Source organism: Triticum urartu, chromosome 2 (genome assembly GCF_003073215.2).
Source record: "Triticum urartu cultivar G1812 chromosome 2, Tu2.1, whole genome shotgun sequence".
Lineage (NCBI taxonomy): Eukaryota > Viridiplantae > Streptophyta > Magnoliopsida > Poales > Poaceae > Triticum > Triticum urartu.
Genome location: NC_053023.1, coordinates 593612309 through 593631049, shown reverse-complemented (window position 1 = coordinate 593631049; position 18741 = coordinate 593612309). Strand labels below are relative to the sequence as shown.

General features: G+C 43.5%; 3 protein-coding genes across 8 annotated transcripts; 2 read left to right on the top strand and 1 right to left on the bottom strand.

Annotated features, from left to right (window-relative positions):
- Positions 1–270: 270 nt before the first annotated feature.
- Positions 271–7547, top strand: LOC125539025 (DEAD-box ATP-dependent RNA helicase 6). 5 transcript variants are annotated; one of them, XM_048702384.1, is made up of 12 exons: positions 274–781; positions 1795–1855; positions 2525–2759; positions 2902–3140; positions 4585–4836; positions 4938–5118; positions 5621–5709; positions 6009–6082; positions 6163–6315; positions 6976–7143; positions 7217–7313; positions 7389–7426. In XM_048702384.1, the coding sequence occupies exons 1-9, from the start codon at positions 480–482 to the stop codon at positions 6239–6241; spliced, it is 1512 nt and encodes a 503-aa protein (XP_048558341.1). In that variant the 5' UTR covers positions 274–479; the 3' UTR covers positions 6242–6315; positions 6976–7143; positions 7217–7313; positions 7389–7426. The 5 variants fall into 5 exon arrangements, with proteins under 5 accessions (XP_048558342.1, XP_048558341.1, XP_048558339.1 ...); XM_048702382.1 differs by having other exon boundaries at positions 6976–7313; positions 7389–7547; XM_048702383.1 differs by having other exon boundaries at positions 7217–7426.
- A 131-nt stretch (positions 7548–7678) lies between these two features.
- LOC125539027 (putative germin-like protein 2-1) lies at positions 7679–9078 on the bottom strand. Of its 2 annotated transcripts, XM_048702388.1 has the most exons (3): positions 8915–9078; positions 8571–8798; positions 7679–8459 (listed from the first exon to the last, which is right to left on the bottom strand). In XM_048702388.1, the coding sequence occupies exons 1-3, from the start codon at positions 9024–9026 to the stop codon at positions 8263–8265; spliced, it is 537 nt and encodes a 178-aa protein (XP_048558345.1). In that variant the 5' UTR covers positions 9027–9078; the 3' UTR covers positions 7679–8262. The 2 variants fall into 2 exon arrangements, with proteins under 2 accessions (XP_048558345.1, XP_048558344.1); XM_048702387.1 differs by having other exon boundaries at positions 7679–8798.
- Positions 9079–16430: 7352 nt separating this feature from the next.
- Positions 16431–18175, top strand: LOC125533726 (transcription factor MYB17-like). Its single transcript, XM_048697089.1, has 3 exons — positions 16431–16703; positions 16829–16958; positions 17187–18175. The coding sequence occupies exons 1-3, from the start codon at positions 16568–16570 to the stop codon at positions 17773–17775; spliced, it is 855 nt and encodes a 284-aa protein (XP_048553046.1). The 5' UTR covers positions 16431–16567; the 3' UTR covers positions 17776–18175.
- The last annotated feature ends 566 nt before the right edge of the window (positions 18176–18741 follow it).

The following is an 18741-nucleotide window of genomic DNA, read 5'->3' as shown; positions in this document are numbered from 1 at the left end:
TAATCAACATTTCTTCCCCCCTGTTCCGAGAATTTTAGCCTGCAATGTAGTACCAGCACTAAATACAGAAAAGGTAAAAATCAAAGCCATGTGATGAAAGAACTAAAGAAGCAAGGGAAACGTGTAAAAATAACAAAAATGTCAACGGAAAACGTGTAAATATAAGGAAAATGCCAACAACAAAAAACGTGTAAAATGGCCGGGCACTGTCAAGGTCAGTCTCGTAATTTTAGCTCCCCACCAATCCCAATTCGCCGTCATCCTACCCTGTCCCACCCTCTCCCTCGCCTCGCCAGAACGGAGGGACAAAGTTTGGAAATCGCCCCCCGCAAATTCCCCAATTCTACCGACCAACGCCCCTCGAGTCGTCGCTCCAAATCATAGCATTCCGGCCGGATCTATCCGACGAGCGAAGGGTCTTCGCTCTGCCCAACCATTTTTGGCTCGATTCCGGAGAAGGTCCGGGGCTCCTTGAAGCGATGGATCAGCGGGCGAGGTACCCTCCCGGCGTCGGCAACGGCCGCGGCGGGAATCCTAACTACCACGGCCGTGGCCCGCCGCCGACGCAGCAGCATCAGCATCAGCAGCAGCCGCCGCAGCAGCAGCAGCAGGCGCAGGGGCACCAGCAGCAGCACATGGAGCGGCAGTCGCAGCGCTCGCAGCACCACAACCAGCAGCTTCAGCATCAGCAGTGGCTTCGGCGGAATCAGACCGCTAGCGAGGCCGCCGCGGGCGCCAGCGAGCACCACGCGCCGGCTGCCGCCGATGACGCCGATTTGAGGTAAGAGAGGCGCGGAAAGGCTTTGCCTATTGCTTGGTATTGGTTCAAAATGCTCATGTATTGATTTGATTCGTTGACTTGGAATAGTTGTGTACTAGTACTGGTTAGGACCCGGGGTTTAGATAGCCTGAAAGTGCAGCATGGGTGAAACTCGTGTACTTTTGGTTGTAAGGCTGTGAGTGTTTCTGTGTTTTTAGTGGACTAGTGCTGCTGGATAAGGTGATTACAGTCTCCAAGCATGAATTATGTGTACAGTGTTACACACGACGCTTGCCCCTGGGCATTCTGTATTAATCCGTGGGGCCAAGCATGGCATCTTCTGGGATTCTCTTGGAGTAGTTCAGTGTTAATTGACTGTTTTCAGATAAGTGCTGAGCAACTAACAGGACGTGCTCGTGAGCATGTTTTGGAGGCTATGTGTAGCTGTGGATGTTGTGTACTGAATATGTGGTAGGGCTACTGCATTGGGCGAATTAATGGCTATTTTGTGGTTCATGATGACGGCCACACGGATGATTGATGTGTCTAATTAGTTTCTTCGATCGATGCTAAGTCCCTGTTTGGAACAGAGGGAAAATGTTGGAATTTTAGAGGATATCATTTCTATATATAGGAAAAATTCCTTTGGTACCATTTGGAACAGGAATTGCAATCCTACACTCCTTTGAAATTCTTCTGGAATGAGGCATTCCATAGGAATTTTGAAGGAAACCAAACATGAGGTCCTATCTCATGTTTTCTTCTCTTTGTGTCTACAGTCCTGCATTCTTTTCCTGCATCACATCCAAACAATAGTCGGATGTGGCATTTTGTGATTTGGTGGTTGGAAATATAAAGTGGCCTGTTGAAGTGAATATCCTGGATGTAAATTTTCAGGAGGTTCCTCACATAGTTGTCCACAAATATGGTTCCCCTAAGTAGAAAAGAACCACTGTTGAACTGTTCTTCCAACGTAGATGATATATCCTAGATATTGGTAGTAGCTAGTAAGGGATTAAGTTCTACTTTTGCAGTCCGCAAGACTGGAAGGCCCAATTGAAGCTTCCACCTCCAGATACACGCTACCAGACCGAGGTATTTTTTATGCTAATATTTTCTTTTTTCTTGTCAAGTGCTGCTCCCATTCTTATAAAGATTTGGCATGCAATGTTATATTTTTGCATGAGCCATTGTCTTGCTTTACATGTTTTCTTTTAATGTTCTGGTTGTCATAAGTTAGAAATAGAACTAGGTTGTAGGTTCCAATAATAAATTTTAACGTCCAGGCACATTGCAGTCAGATATCAGTATTAGAAGATTACTATTCGGTATTGCTCGTGGAAGGAAAAGGCATATGATGCTGATAGTGTTCTTGGTTTGGAGAACAAGCCAGTCGTACACTCCTACTTGATCATTCTTGGGAGGCTACCCTGTTCCACTTTATGTTCTACAGTGATTCAACACAAAGGAAAATCATCATATTTAATAGTTATTATTTGCTAAATCTTGCTGTAGATTTGAATCTATCATGCGGCATTTGAGTTCATCATATGGTTTGCCCTCAATAGTCACACAACAGCACAATCCATGTAGCAAAATAAGTTCTCTTTTAGAGTGTTCAACTTGTCAAGACTCCTCTACCTTCTTTCCGAAATACCTGGTTGGACGAGTTAAATGTCAAGTTTAGCTTATCTTGTAGCATTATTATTGTTGCTTATGTTCTCATTCTCCTGCTAAGTTAGTGTCTTCTTTTTATCCACACAGGATGTCACTGCAACTAAAGGAAATGAATTTGAAGACTATTTTCTGAAGCGTGAACTTCTTATGGGCATATATGAGAAAGGATTTGAAAAACCGTCTCCTATCCAAGAAGAAAGCATTCCTATTGCATTAACCGGCAGCGACATTCTCGCAAGAGCAAAAAATGGAACAGGCAAGACTGCTGCATTTTGTATACCTGCGCTAGAGAAGATTGATCAAGACAAAAATGCTATTCAAGGTTTCTTCTGGACTAGTAACTGTTATTTTGCACATGGAATTCGTGAAATTACGTACATGGAGTTCCTCAAATTATGCAACGATCAAACATAAGCATATTCAAAATGATCATATCACCCTTACCATTTGTTTCTTATATTCAGTTGTTATTTTGGTCCCCACGAGGGAATTGGCTTTACAAACATCACAAGTCTGCAAGGAACTTGGGAAACACTTGAAGATTCAAGTCATGGTCACTACTGGAGGAACAAGCCTAAAGGATGATATTGTCCGTCTTTATCAACCTGTGCATTTACTTGTGGGGACGCCTGGTCGTGTTTTGGACCTTACAAAGAAAGGCATTTGCATTCTGAAGGACTGTTCAATGCTTATTATGGATGAGGTATTTGAAGGCTTGTTGTAGTTGGCATTGCTTGTGTTTTAAATTAATACACACTTTGTCTTTCAAAGACCTTTTCTAAAGAACCTTTTTGGCATGGCATTCTACCACTGCTTCTTTTATTATCTATTTTACCAAACACTGCATTTCACAGAAGGAAAATGAAATAGGAATGTATATCAGCAGATGCGTTCTTCAGAGATAGATTATCACTTCTCCATTCCAGACTAACTGGCTTAAGAAATTTCCTTTTTACGCGGAGAGAATCGACGTAAACAATATGTCCTGAAGTTGGGTTGGCCTTTGATAATATACCCTAACTTGGTCTGCATTTGATCGTGCCCTTAAGTTGGTTGTCCACCTGGTGATTTGTCCTACATGCCCTAGAGATTTTTTTTACAAAGACCAATTTAGTTATCCATTTAAGGTGCATATGAGAAGATACAGTTTGCCCCTTTTTAGCTTTGCTCCCTGCCAGGCACTGCTGAAAGACGTGAGTGCGCTCTCTTGAGGGTTTGCTCTGTCCAGATATCTCCCAGGTCGTCTCTGTCACCCCTTCCTCTAAATCTGCTCCAACCTATATGAATCTATTTCTCTATTGATTGGTCAAAGACCAAAGTTGAATCAAGGAAGGAGGAGGCAGCATGAACTTTTAGAAGCAGCTGAGCACAAAGGTAAGCAGCACGAAGCCGTAGTATGGAGCCGACGAGGGAAAGGGATGTGGCACTGGCCTGACGCAGGGGAGAGCCGCGGGTCTAGTTCTGGTTTGCCTCTTTGGATTTGTAGTATTTAGTGAGTAGGCAATGGTGCGTAGTCTTGTCACTCCCTCGTGACACTTGACATGGTACGCTGACGTGACCTGCCCATGCATAATCTTTGTGGCATGCTCTACAGCAGAAAGTCCGGATCGCTGCCTCTAGGTGTTTGCTGGTGCGCGGTTCTGTCTTGAGGGAGTGAGCAAGATAGAAGGCGAGGGTTGCGCGCACAAGAGCCAGTGGTGGTAGTTGCTCGCTGTGTGGGCTTGCTTCCTGGTGGGGAGGACTTGCTGGGTAAGCAGCGTTTGTGAAGGGCCTAAGCGATTTCCAGAGGGGTTTAAGGGTAACTTCCTCTCTGTTTTTAATGAGAGGGGCCTAGCCAGTTATTTTTATATTGAATAAAAAAAATCCTGTGGGGCTTATGATCAAAGGCAGATCAATTTATGTTGTATAATCAAAGGCTTCCTGACTATAGTTCCCTGGGTAAACACTCTTAGAAAGCTCACATAGATAGAAAATGGAAAAAATATGATCAGTGGGAGTATATTTAATCTCATTTTGTACTATTATATATGGTGTATGGATTCGTGAAATAAACAACTTCAGAAGGTTAATTTAAATTGGTGGTGCAGCTGTAGATTTATCCTTTAATAAGAACGTGTTCTTACAAGAAATATTGGTTTTTCCTGTAGGCAGACAAGCTTCTTTCTCCTGAGTTCCAACCTTCCGTGGAGCACTTAATTCGATACCTTCCATCGAGTCGACAGATTCTAATGTTCTCTGCAACATTCCCTGTGACTGTCAAGGCTTTCAAGGACAAATATCTGCCTAAACCCTATGTTATTAATCTTATGGACGAACTTACACTGAAGGGAATTACCCAGTTCTACGCCTTTGTTGAAGAAAGGCAGAAAGTCCATTGTCTGAACACTCTTTTTTCCAAGGTTTTTCCCATGAAATCTTTTAGTTGATTCCTACATTTTAGTCACGTTTTGTGACTGGTCGCAATCTGTAACTAATTTCTCCAATTTCCATCTCAATACAGCTGCAAATTAATCAGTCTATAATATTCTGTAACTCCGTAAATCGTGTTGAACTACTGGCGAAGAAGATCACAGAGCTTGGTTACTCTTGCTTCTACATCCATGCTAAAATGCTGCAGGATCATCGTAATAGAGTATTCCATGATTTCCGTAATGGTGCCTGCAGGAACCTTGTGTGTACAGGCATGGAACTATACCTTTTACCTTCTTAGGTGCTGCCTTTCTTTTTTGGCCGAAGGACATTATTCTGTGGCTATTTATTTATTTATTTATTTATTTATTTAGTACTCTATACCTTTCCAAACTGTAGGCCTTATTTATTGCCTTACTGGCATTGAAGTTTAGGCTATCCACAACTTGCTTGCTTGTGGTCCAAATACAATGCAGTTTCTACAGTGAAGAAATAATAGGTTTATGAAATGTTTTTTCTCATGGAGAGTCAGCACATGTAGTTAGTATCTGACTTGGTCAATTCACATTACATTCAGTAGACCTTACAATTGGCATGTGGTTTACAAATCAATAGTATTCTACTAGCTTTTAGAATAAACTTGAAGTTTCACTGCTCTTTCATTATTATTTAATCATTATTCTGGTTAATGATTTATTAGTTTTGACTTTTTTTATCAAGCTGGATGGGTCATTTGGTCTCCTTTTTCTAACCTTTTGTATTTTTCCTTTGCAGATCTTTTTACAAGGGGAATAGATATCCAAGCTGTTAATGTTGTCATCAATTTTGATTTCCCCAAGACCGCTGAAACCTATCTCCACAGGGTATGCAATTTAATGAATTGCCATTTATATTTTGGTGTTCAGGCTATGACTAGTTCTAATGATTCATATAGTTGTTAGCTGAATAATCCTCTACTAAGATGATGTGAAAGACATTTTCATTTTAGTAGATATATGGAAATCGGAAAATGAATACATCTTGCCTATCAGGAGTTCAGAAGTGTAATGTTATATCCTATTAGCAATTTTTTTACCATGGTGATTTTCGATGGCAAATTGGTAAGATGGCGACTTGTTTCTGTGTTTAAAATTGCATTGAAAAATGTATTTTTCACTTGCAGGTTGGTAGATCTGGGAGATTTGGCCACCTTGGCCTGGCTGTGAATCTGATCACCTATGAGGATCGGTTTAACTTGTATGCAATTATTTGCAGGAGTGCTATAGCTTTTTCCTATCACCCCTTTTTTCTGCCATGACTTTTTTTGCTGTGCACAGGTATCGGATTGAGCAGGAGCTTGGAACTGAGATAAAACCCATACCTCCTCAGATAGACCGGACGATATACTGCCAATAGTTATCTGGCTGATTAATCTTGTATGCCCCACCCTGGAAGTTATAAGACAACTTGTGTAAATAGCAGCTCATCAGGTACGTTTGCTTATTTTTTATTTCTTTTGCATCATTGCATGTAGTGCATCTCTCTGCCTCATGTGGACTGCTCCCTCCGTTCATAAATATAAGATGTTCCAACTCTTTTCTGAATTGGATGTATATAGACACGTCTTATTGTGTTTGTTCACTCATTTCAGTCCGTATGTAGTCCATATTGAAATATCCAAAACATATTATATTTGTGAACGGAGGGAAGTATCATTTTTCTCTTCAAAATAAGGATTGTGGCTGTTGATATTTTTGCGATCACGATCCACTTCGTATAGCAGATATAGGGACTGAAACACAGGATCACGTTCTTCATAGTTACACAATTTTCCAAAATTTATTGGGGGAGCATTAAGAGTACTGTTTCAACATGCACTTGGACACTATAAAATATTACCCTATTAAGAATGTTTTACCATTGTACTTTGATTTACCACAGTATTGGTGCGAATACTCCTGATAATTTATCATTCTGTTTTATCATACCTGATAATTTATGTTTTATCATTCTGTTTTGTCAACTGATCTCGATTGATGTTGCAACGGGATTCCGGGCACTGATTGTACCGTAACTTCAGCCTTGTGTTTGCAACAGCTTGCTCTACTTTATCGAGTTCTCCAGTTGATTGCCTTCTATTTACGATGCAGGTTTCATTTACGTGATCTTTATGGTGTATCTTAAGTTGTTTTGGGGCGCTCTGGGACAGGTGAAAGTGTAGCTAGCTCGTCTAATTTCCAGCGGACCATGTGTGTGGATGTATCATGGCTAAGCTAAAACTTCCCGTCACTCTGACAATAGTTAATGTTGCTAACCAGGTGCCTGTTCTGAGACTGTTCTCTCTAAAACTGAAAGACCTCCTTTTCTTTTGACAATGTATTGGCTGGCTAGCTTTTTCTACAGGACATTTTGACCCTGGTATTTCTGTGAGTTGCGTGACCTTGGCGTGCACAGATGGATCACTCCACCTGGGCCAAGCTGTCGCGACGTATGTGTATGGACCACACATTTTGATTATTTTGTATTTGTATCCATTCTGATGTGCCATATTTGTAACTGCTAGATTGGAATTGGTGTGCAAGGAGTGTTTGTTCGGTTCAAGATTTTTCTTTGCTTCAGTCTCTACATGAGAACGTGCCATGCGATGTTTTCTGGCCGCTTGTTCTCAAGCAGAGGCGGATGTACTGGCAATTTAAGTTGAACCTTCAATGTTCTGTGGAAATATATATGTGCCAATGCTTCTCCAATGATCATATTTCAGCAATTCTTTTTGGGCAAGAGTACCATAACTCGTTGCTACTATGTCTTGCGGGATGCATTTGTGATCTACTCCCTTTGTAAACTTTTATAAGAGCATTTAGATCATTAAAGTAGTGATCTAAACACTCTTAATACTTCTTTACAGAGGGAGTATCAAAATATGACAAGTGGGAGATGGCTGATTGATTATGTATGAAGTTTTGTCTGCCATCCAAGCAAACAAATTCTCGATGTTCGCTGCTTTTCCTTAATTCTGACAAAATATCTACTATAATCTTTGCCCATGCCTTAGTGTAATCCTGATAAAAGGAGACAGGGCATGTAGTATTCAATTCATACTCCAACCAATTAATCCAAAAGTCTGTCTCATGAAAAAGGTGGACAAATAATCTCAACGTATGTTACATAACCAAGGTTGCTTAGGGCAAGAAAATCAAGGAGGGGAAGTATCACCATTGTGGCGAGGATGGCCACAAACTCCCCTTTATAATATTTTTAAGATAGTGGAGAGTAGCAAAATGATAATCATTAAGACAATTGAGTACATAATTGCTTTTCTTCCACAAAAGCTTGATTAACATAAATCATACAATGGAAATACATTATAAGGAAACACACAAACATGATCTTTAATCAAACGACAAATGAGTCAAATAAACATATCACCGGATGTGTGTCTAGAATTGAGCTTGGATATGCTCAACAATCTTCTTGTCCACCTGAAAGGCTTTGGCAACGATATCATCTGAGATGGAGGGCTTGGATGCAAACACCGCATTGGCTATGGTGATCACTCCAGGGTTCTTGCTGCTCAGCGCTGCAATGGCTATAGCTTCTTTGGTTCCACAGTTGTATTGAAAGTGAATTAGCCCTTGCGGAAACACAAAAACATCCCCTTTGTTAAGAACTTTTGAGAATAACTTATTGTCGGGGTTTGACGTGACGAAACCAACATAGAGCGAGCCTTCCACCACCGTCAAAATCTCGGATGCACGGGGGTGGATGTGGGGTGGGTTTTGACCATATTGAACATAATCAACCCGAGCCAAGGAGATGCCCAAAGTGTTGAGCCCAGCAATATGCGCCACATTAACCGCCGTCACAGCGGAGCCTTGCTTGTTGCTCGCGTTCCCGGCCATGTGAAGGCCAGAGAAGTGAAAGTCTTCTACCACGGCAGTCTTCGGGTCCTTGCATGCAAATCCATTGACAAAAACTGCACGTACATATACAAGATTATAAAGAGTTAACAACTATGCATTGGCACCGATAATTAACACAAACGTTTCACCACACAAGTATCGCATGCGTTGCATGTGTGGTTATACATACCTTGGGATGTCCTGTCAGCGACACAGAAATCCTGGAGCTGGCTCGGGTCCGAGGCACGGGCACGGGAAAACGACAGAGCCAGAAGGGCAAGGAGGAAGAACTTTGCCGCCATTTGAATGCGAGCGAGCGTTGATTCTCACTGAATCGGGTGTGCTTAATCTCTAGGGAAAGTGCTAGTGATTGTGCTGCTGCTGCTGCACGGTGATGCCTCGAAGGGTTGGAGGAGGCTCTTATATATAGCGATTGGAGAAAAGGAGGATCGAAGAGCATTTGTATTTGTTGTGTCGGGGAGCATGTGTGTATGAAGGAACTGTTCTTCACTAGTTCCCAAGTGAGCAACGAGGAAGCAGTCTAAAACGTGTTCCTAGCAGGCCTGCCTGCGACGGCAAACTAATCGATTGATTAGTTCTTTTCATTTGTACTTAGAGAGATATACATGATTTGATCAAGTCACGTTCGTGTTTCTGTTGTCGTAGCTCTATCGTCCGGGCCATGCTGCCATCAACCTTAGGCTTAAACACGTTATTTAAGTGCTCGGTTTTGCTAACTGGCAAACACTACTCTGATTAAGAGAAAACATCTGCGCACGGAAGCGCCCCGTCATGCTTGCGATCTGGTACTCTCTCTCTCCCCCCCCCCGAAAGAGGTTCAATCTTAACCTGAATTCCATGCACCCAAACGGCGCCAGTCTTTCCGCCCCCAACCCATACAAAACGGCGAGTGGAGCGTTCCCCGAGCAAGCTCCTCCAGGCTCCAGCTGCGGTGAAAAGACAAGAGCTTCCTGTTCATTTACTACCCCACGCGTGACATCCGCCGAGGACGGGACGGGCTGCATCGCCGATCTCGCGGGTCACGAAGCCGGTGCACGGCGACCGACGACGACGGAGCCAGCCCCGCCGATGCCGACGGGACAAAACGGAGACGAGACGCGGAGGGTCTCATCACGGGGCTCGTAGCCCAAAACAAAAGCCTCCACCGATCCCGTCCCTGCCCGTCGCCCCGTTCAATCACGATTCACGCCGGCCAAATGCTCGCCGTCCTGGCCACTCCACCGCAGACGCATTTATGAGCACTCCGCGTCTGCCTCTGCGACGCTCGATCGCCCCCACACTCCCAGTCCCAGCGCAGGACCTCTGCCCTGCCCTTGCCAGTGTGTTTTTTGGAGCACCCCTCGTCGCAGCCTGCGCCAAAATCCGAGCCGGCCGCGCCCGTGTGGCAGAGGACCGACTAGTGCGAGAGCAGCAGCGGCCACCCTCATTTATGGCGGCCACCCTCCGGTGTCGTCGGGCCTGGCCTTGCCTTCCTCCTCCCGTCCCGGCCAGGCTTGGCTTACGTGTTCTCATCAACCACCGGTCCTGCCCATCACTGGCGCTGTTGCCTGCGTCGTTGGCGCGGACTGTGCATGATCGCCAGGAGCGGCGACGTAACCGGGCTCGGCCATCCGAGCCGCATCCGGGGTCACTGTTCGTTCCCATCAGAGTGCGAGACACATCTCCCTCTCTTGTTCGGTGAACACTGCGTTTGACCCGCCCCGGCCCGCCCTTTCCTGTCTCAAGAAGGAAGGAAAAATGGTGGACAGGTCAAACGGGATGTTGAAAGGAACTGTGCCGTTCTTTCACGAGAGGTGTTTCGGTTTGTTGCATTTGATCTGCATCATGGTCTGCTGCAGAGACGATTGCAGGGATGTCTTTGGGTAGGTTCAGAGAGTTCCTTAACTGTCGAGGTCTTGTTTGGGCAGTTGGGACAAAGGGGTAAAGAACATGAACCCTGCATGATTTACTTTGGGCTATAACACTGGATTTTTTTTGCCACAAGAACTTCCGATCTATTCATCATCTGTCAAAATAATACAAAGAACATCAAAAGTAAAAATTACAGCCAGATCCGTAGACCACCTAGAGACGACTACAAGCACTGGAGCGAGCCGGCGGCATTGCCACCGTCATTGCCCCTCTTCCACCGGAGCCGGGCAAACTCTATTGTAGTAGACAGTTGGAAAGTTGTCGTGCTAAGGCTCAATAAGACCAATGCACCAAACTGTCACCAATAAAGAAACACATAGATCAAAAGAATCCAACCTGAGGAGATATGAACACAGATGAATGAAGACCGAATCCAATTGGATCCATCGAAAACAAATGTCGACCGAATTCCGTGAAATTCGACGGAGACAAACCTCCACGCGCCATCCGATGGTGCTAGATGCATTGTTAGAACAAGGGCTAGGCAGGAGAATCTTATTCTAACTTCAGGGAGTCATCGTCGTCGTCTTGTCTTCCTGACAGAAGACCTAAACAAACTCAAAAGAACACTGGAAAAATGAACCAGAAGCCCTCCCATCAGCAAGGGTTGGGATCCACCGCACCTCTATTGTAGGGCCGTAGGAGACAAGACAGATCGGTGGCGGCGCTGGCAGGAGAGGGGGAAACCCTAGATGAGTAGCTCGTGTGGGGGTTGAGCTGAAAGAACGTCTCATAATTATTTTTTCTAATGGTATAACAGAGGATCTCATAACAAAACCAATGGTTGGATGTACGGGAAGAGTAAATTGTGGCTAGAAAATGGATTGCCTAAGATGCTCCAACGCGTGATGTCCATGCAAAATTTAAGGGTGTTTGGACATTCGAAGAGCTCGCGGCAAAAGAGACAAATTCAGATGCAAATAGTGTTGTTTTCAAAAGTTTCTCAGACATCTGAAAATTGTCTTTTTTTCCCACGAGCTCCTTCAATGTCCAAACTTCCCCAAATTTCACACAAGCACCACACCCTTGAGCAACTTGCACCACAAGTAATTTTGATTTTGATTTTTTTTATGTTTTCTACTATTTAAAATGATTTTACTGCTCATATCCGGGCTCATCTGAGCATTTTCTATTTAAAACGATTTTACTGTTCACCCCTGGCTCATCTGACCCCGGGTTCAGAATAGCTGCATCCGTCACTCTTGCACTTTTTTTATCCGAGACTGGCTTGGAACAAGTTGTGTGAAAACATAATTTGGGCAAGTCGATTTTCTCTCATAATTAACTTGCACCAATTGGGGTTAGTCGGTTTTTTCTCTTCTGGATCAAATTGATGGACGCGATGGTTGCTCTCCATCGATACACGACAGGTATGAGCATATTGCATGGCTGTGAATCGACCGGCCCTTCATAGCCAATGCGTAGTATTCAAAGTGTTTTGGTGTTTGCATCCAACCACGTACAGGCCTCGCGAGCAGTGGCAGAGCTATGTTGGGGGGGGGGGGGGGCGCTGCCCCAGCCTTTGACCAATTTCTGAAGAATCTTTTGTAAGGAGACTTAGATTAGAACATTTTTAGCATTTGACCCCCTCAGACACTGATGATTTGTGTTTCGCCCTCTCAGAGTTTTTCGGCTAGCTCCGCCACTGCTCGCAAGTGCATCCATACAGCATAGTCACATTGAGTTTGACTATTTCGCTGCTTGGCTAAATAAATAGTCGTCCCTTAGCCCATAACATGCATCAAGTAGCACCCACGTACGTGTGCACTTGCATGACATGTTCTTTGGATCATTTACTTATTTTAGAGCAACATTCAATCCTTTGCAACCACAAAACAGAAACCCACAAGACATATAGGCTTGGTCTAAACATAACATAAACTGATCTGATACATCGTAAGACAAAGACAAAAACAAAAACAAATGAACAAAAAAACAATAAAGAAAAACAAAAAAAATGTAGTTTTCTAAGAAATGATGAATTTGGAATTTCTGCCAGTCACTATTTTTCTTTGACCAAGGGGCACATGTACGTACTAGCCTGCCTCGCCAGAGAGCACAAGCTAGCTAGTTATAGCAGTACACACAAGTGTTGAACTTCATAAATATATCTTATGTGTAAGTTTTGCTCGATAGATCCACTAAAGCTTAATTACGATACGAGGTATGTGTACATATATGAAGACATGAACTTGGTGTTTATTTAATCTTCGCATGAGGATAATGAGTAAAGGCGTAGGCATGCCTATAATTCATGTAGTTTTTATATGAAGAAAATAAAAAAAATAAAAACAATGAAGTTTCTAACCAAGAATCAATTAGTGACATTGGTATTACCCTTTAGGAAACAATTTGAAATGAACAATGAAAAAATATGCTCACAGTTAAGCATAAATTGCATTGTTTTTAATATGCAAGAATAAATTTCTAAAAAGGAAGTTTCCTAAAATGAAAAGAATAAGTGGCACCCTTAAAGAAAAAATAAAATAAAATGAAACAACAACATAAACAAAGTAATGAGGTTTTCTAAGGAAGAATGAGTTAGTGGCATTGGTATCACCGTTTAAGCAGAAAGAAAATGAAAACACTAAAACAAATAATGACAAAATTTGTACACAATTTACACACAAATTGCCTTTTTTTTGTAATACGCAAGAATAAGCATATAATAGTGGAATTTTTTCCAAAAAAGAATTTTCCTAAGTACACATTAATTAGTGGCAAAATTGGCATTACCCTTATGGAAGAAAGAAAATGAAAGAAAAACTAAAACAAAATCAAAAAATAAAGTTTTCTAAGGAAGAATGAATTAGTGGCATTGTTATTACCCTTTAAGGAAAAAGAAAATAGAAAAATAAATAAATAAATAAATAACAAAGTAATGAAGTTTCTAAGAGAAATGAATTAGTGGCTTTGGCATTACCCTTTAAGAAAAACAAAATAAAAAATAACAAAATTTACATATAAATTGCACATTTTATAACATGCAAGAATAAACTAATAACAGTCGGATTTTTACAAAAAGAAGAAGTTTCCTAAGAAGAAATGAACTAGTGGCATTGGTTGCCATTAAATAATAAAGACACTGAAATAAAAACTAAATCAAAAACATAATAATGAAGTTTTCTAAGAAAAAATGGATTAGTGGTTTTGTTATTACAATTTAAGAAGAAATAAATGAAATAAAAATATCAAATTAGTGAAGTTTCGAGAAAAGAATGAATTAGTGGCATTTGTAATACACTTTAGGTCAAAAGAAAAGGAAATAAGAAAAACATAATGACAAAATTTGCACACAATTTACACAGAAATTGTGCTTTTATATAATATGCAAAAATAAGCATATACTGTAGTTTTCTTTTAAAAGGAGGATTCTTAAGAATGAATGAGTTAGTGACATTGGTATTACCCTTAAATAAGAAAGAAACTGAAATAAAACTAAATCAAAATCAAATAATGAAGTTTTCTAAGAAATACTCCCTCCTTTCCGGTTTATAAGGCTCAATTCAAAAATCTCACCAACCAAGATAGATGATGAGTGGTGGAATATTTTTTGTAGTTTGCAAAAGCTTCCAATTAATGCTTTTGTTTTCCTCAAAAAATTATGTTTACGAATGCATTAATTGCAATGCATGCATTGGTCAGTTTTCTCTTAATACTTGCATGCAATGATTTAATGCACCTTGAAGTCTGAACATGTGATGGGGAATAATCAAATTGAGCCTTATAAAATGGAAAAACTAAAATTTTGAGATACTACCTCCGTTTCAGTTTATAAGTCCTATGCGTATACCTAGGTTGCCAATTTTATCACCTTAATATAAATTATATAACACAAAAATTATACGGTTTGAAAATAGAGCATCTGAAGTTTATATTGGTATATTTTTTATAATATATGACTTGTATTAAGTTGGTCAAATTAACGACCTAGGGGTACGCGCACGCCCTGTAAACTGAGAGAGAGGTAGTAAGCCCTATAAACCGGAAAGGAGAGAGTAATAAATTAGTGGCTTTGACATTACCCTTATAGAACAAAGAAAATGGAATAAAAACTACAAGAAAATAGAATTAATGAAGTTTTATAAGGAAGAATGAATTAGTGGCATTGTTACGATCCTTTAAGAAGATTTTTTTATAAAAAAACAAACAATGGCAATTTTTGTGCACAATAAACAAAAAAGTGAGCTTTTTTAAAATATGCAAGAATATGATAGTGGAATTTTCACGAAAAAGAATTTCCTAAGAAGGAACGAACTAGTTACATTTCTATTACCCTTAAAGAAGAAATAAAATAAATAATAACTAAACTAAATTAAAATAAAAATATGGAAAAACGAATTACTTATATTGGTACTAACCTTTAAGAAGAAAGAAAATAAAATATAAACTAAACCAAAATCAGAATAATGGGGCTTTCTATGGAAGAATGAATTGGTTGTATTGGTATTACCTTTTAAGAAAACAAAAATTAAAATAATAAAACAAATAATGAAATTTTTTGCAGACAATATACAAAAAAATGCGTTTTTCAAAATATGTAAGAATAAGCATATAATTGTGGAATTTTTGAAGAAAAAATTGTAAGAAGAAATGAATTATTGGAATTCATACTAACCTTAAAGAAGAAATAGAATAAGTTAATTATCAATTTTTATAAGGAAAAATGAATTGGTGCCATTGGTATTAATCTTAAGAAGAAGGATAATTTAAAAAGAAAGTAAATAAAACTTGTACACAACTTAGCTTTATAGATCATATAATAGTGTAATTTTCGCACAGGTTGCGTAGTATTTGTGTGTATACATTTACACTTACCCAACATCCCAAAAGTACCTGCTATATGAAACAAGAACTAACTAATAAAAAAAAGGAGAAACGCATAAAAACAAAAATACATGAAAAACAAAAGAGAGAGGGGAGGGCTGGGCTGTATAGATAACGGGCTGTAGCCCATGAGCAAATCGACTGACCAAAATATGTGGTCAGTCAAAAAAAAGTATTTTTTCTGGTTAGTCTATTCCTGCCCTGGTATTAGTATTTTTTTTCTTTTTATTTAAAAAACTATTTTCACTAAATACGGAGCCAAAGTCAATTTTCAGGCTAAATTGATTCTATCGACCTAGTAGCATCTTGAAAAAACGGAGGGCGACTATGAATGATGCCACGCGAGCAAGAAACCCAAGCCTGACATGCCCACCTTACTACATTAGGATATGACACATGGGCAAGACGTGTCAGCGCGGCACATTTCTGAAATTACAGGTCGCGAGTTGATTCCTGGGCAAGACGTGTCACTCGCGATCAAAGCGGAGTGATCGCGAGTTGATTCTTTCTTTCTTTCTTTCTTTCTGATGACTATAGATCGCGAGTTGATTTTTACCACTCCACTCCACTCCTACTACACAGGTCGTCCAGTTGAGAACGCGCACTGCACTGCACTGCCCTCTGCTGCAGTGGCGCAGTTGTAGCACATCGTGCAACAGCAGACAACGGGTCGTCCCCTACCCAAGGCATTGAATTCCCCCTGGCCCTCTCGTGCGTGTACTTGCAAGAAAGAACGCAGCGCATCATGCGTCTTCAATGCGGCGCCCTCCCTCTGCCCGTCAGCTCCACCACTTATTATCGACGCCCCTCCCGTCGCCCCCCCCGCCCCCCCCACCACACACTCCGTTGATTCGCACAGCAGGTGAAATCCGGGGCATTTATGACCGGCCCCCCCCCCCCCCCTCGGCCTATAAATCCGCCCCCGCATTGATTGCCCACGTCCCGTCTTGCTGCTCTCCCTGTCTGACCGCCCAGGCTCACTCTCCGCTGCCTGCCACTTCACCTACTCCGGTGGTGGATACGTCGAGGATCTGGTCGGCGGTGAGCGTGTACATTTCGTCGGTGCTGGTGGTGCGCCGGCGCCATGGGGAGGACGCCCTGCTGCGAGAGCAGGCAGGGGCTGAAGAAAGGGCCCTGGACGCCGGAGGAGGACAAGCTCCTCGTCGACTACGTCCAGGCCAACGCCCCCGGCAACTGGCGCATGCTCCCCAAGCTCGCCGGTACGTGCCGGCCAACAGCCATCCCCATGCATGCATCGCTCTTAGTTTTCTCCCTCCTTTGAAATCGTGTAGCGAAGCGAAGGCATGATTTCCTTGGGCGATTTTGCTGAGGCGCGTGCTTGCAGGGCTGAACCGGTGCGGCAAGAGCTGCCGGCTGCGGTGGACGAACTACCTCCGGCCGGACATCAAGCGCGGGCCCTTCACCGCCGAGGAGCACAAGTCCATCCTCCAGCTCCACGCCATCGTCGGCAACAAGTCAGTGCTCCTCCTACTCCTACTACCATTAACACATTTCGTGCTACTACAGTATAGTACGTACGTACGTACGTGCGTATCTTTGCACGTACTGAATGAGGATGCTCATTGAATGATCGACGAACGATGCCATTTATTAAGCCATCTGCGTCTCGCTGACCATGTGCATCCAAAGCCGACGCTCTGACGCCGTTCTATCGTGGTGCTCGATCTTCTCTTCTCAACCAGGTGGTCCATGATCGCGGCGCAGCTGCCCGGCCGGACGGACAACGAGATCAAGAACTACTGGAACACCAACCTCAAGAAGCAGCTCCGCCAGGCGGCGCTCGTCGGCGAGCAGCACCCCGCCCTGGCCAGCCCGGGTGCGTCTGTCGGCGCCGGCTGCCTCGCCGCGCGTCACACGGCCCAGTGGGAGACAGCCCGCCTCGAGGCCGAGGCGCGCCTCTCCATGCTCTCCACCTCCGCCGCGACCACCAGCGTGACCGCCTCCTCGTCCTCCTCCACCGCCGCGGCCGGGGGCGAGCACGGGGCCGACGCGCCGTCCGACGTCTTCCTGCGGCTCTGGAACTCCGAGGTCGGGGACACATTCCGCCGCAAGTCGGCGGGCTCGGCGCCGCGCGAAGGGTCGGCGCAGCCAGCAGCGGCACCGTTGCCCCCGCCCGGGGACGACTCGTCGGCAGCGTCCAACGTGACGACGGCCGTGACGGCGGAGGAGTACCAGGTGTTCCTGGACATGGCGGCCGAGGAGCTGGGCCTGTTCCACGGCGGGTTCTCGCTGTACCCGCCGGCGGACGGCCTGTTCGCCGAGTTCCAGTGAGGCTAAGCTAGAGGTTTGTTTGTAGCTCGCCTAGCTAGCAAAGCTAGGGGTTTCGTAGCTAGCTAACGTAACGTACGAAGCGCGCTATGCATGCGTCCGCGTACGTACATACGTGTGTGTGTGATGCACATGACTGTGCATGTCCCATGTCGTGTGTTGCCGTGGCGTGTGTACGTATATGTACCGTGCAGTGTAGCAAATGTGCGCGTCAGTGTGTACGACTGTACGTGGGTGATGGCAGGGTTCTCTAGGGCAAGTGTTTTTTATTTGACTGCTCTAGCTAGCTGTAGAAGTCTAGGACAGGACACGGCAGGACGTCTGCCGATGCTTGCCGTGGACTTCTCGAGCCCTCTTTGGTTTATTGTGTTCGTGTACGTTTGCTTACTTTTCAAGTGGTGTTAAATCTGCAAGGGTACAACTGCGAAGGCCTCACACAGCACGCCCAGCTTCGACAACATTTCTCAACACCCGCCACGATCCAAGCAAGTACACACCCTACCATACCGTGGGTGTACATAATCCATACACGGTCCCTGAAAAAAGTTGCACCGTCCGATCTTCGTCCAACAGTTGAAAATAGGTCTGGCGCTGTTCATCTTCAGTCTCCAGCTTCTTCATCACGTAGCCGTTGGCCTCCACCCCACCGGCGGCTATCGCCACCACGGCCGTACTAGTCATCGTCCTGGCCATCCCTCTAAGCACCGCACCAGCGATGAACAACTCCGGCGATCCCCTGCACCCCACCCGTAAGATAGATAATGGGTCCGTTGCTCCCCCACAAAATAGATCATTGGGCTGTTGCTTCCTCCTAAGAGGATTCTTCTTCTCTGGTGAGGTCTGACACGCCCCAAAAAAGTGGCTGACGCATGCAAAATATTCAGCCACATGAGGAATAGCAAAACCAATAAATCTATAGGTCGTCATATGTGATGCCCGTGTCTTTACTTAGAGCATCTTCAACCCAAA

Excerpts from the sequence above, each read along its gene's own strand:
- LOC125539025 (XM_048702382.1), top strand. The coding sequence starts at position 480 with ATGGATCAGCGGGCGAGGTACCCTCCCGGCGTCGGCAACGGCCGCGGC. Across the intron at positions 1,856-2,524 it reads ATACACGCTACCAGACCGAG|GATGTCACTGCAACTAAAGG; the intron begins GTATTTTTTATG and ends TTATCCACACAG. Across the intron at positions 5,710-6,008 it reads CTGAAACCTATCTCCACAGG|GTTGGTAGATCTGGGAGATT; the intron begins GTATGCAATTTA and ends TTTCACTTGCAG.
- LOC125539027 (XM_048702387.1), bottom strand. The coding sequence starts at position 9,026 with ATGGCGGCAAAGTTCTTCCTCCTTGCCCTTCTGGCTCTGTCGTTTTCC. Across the intron at positions 8,799-8,914 it reads CGCTGACAGGACATCCCAAG|TTTTTGTCAATGGATTTGCA; the intron begins GTATGTATAACC and ends ATGTACGTGCAG.
- LOC125533726 (XM_048697089.1), top strand. The coding sequence starts at position 16,568 with ATGGGGAGGACGCCCTGCTGCGAGAGCAGGCAGGGGCTGAAGAAAGGG. Across the intron at positions 16,704-16,828 it reads CATGCTCCCCAAGCTCGCCG|GGCTGAACCGGTGCGGCAAG; the intron begins GTACGTGCCGGC and ends GCGTGCTTGCAG. Across the intron at positions 16,959-17,186 it reads CACGCCATCGTCGGCAACAA|GTGGTCCATGATCGCGGCGC; the intron begins GTCAGTGCTCCT and ends CTTCTCAACCAG.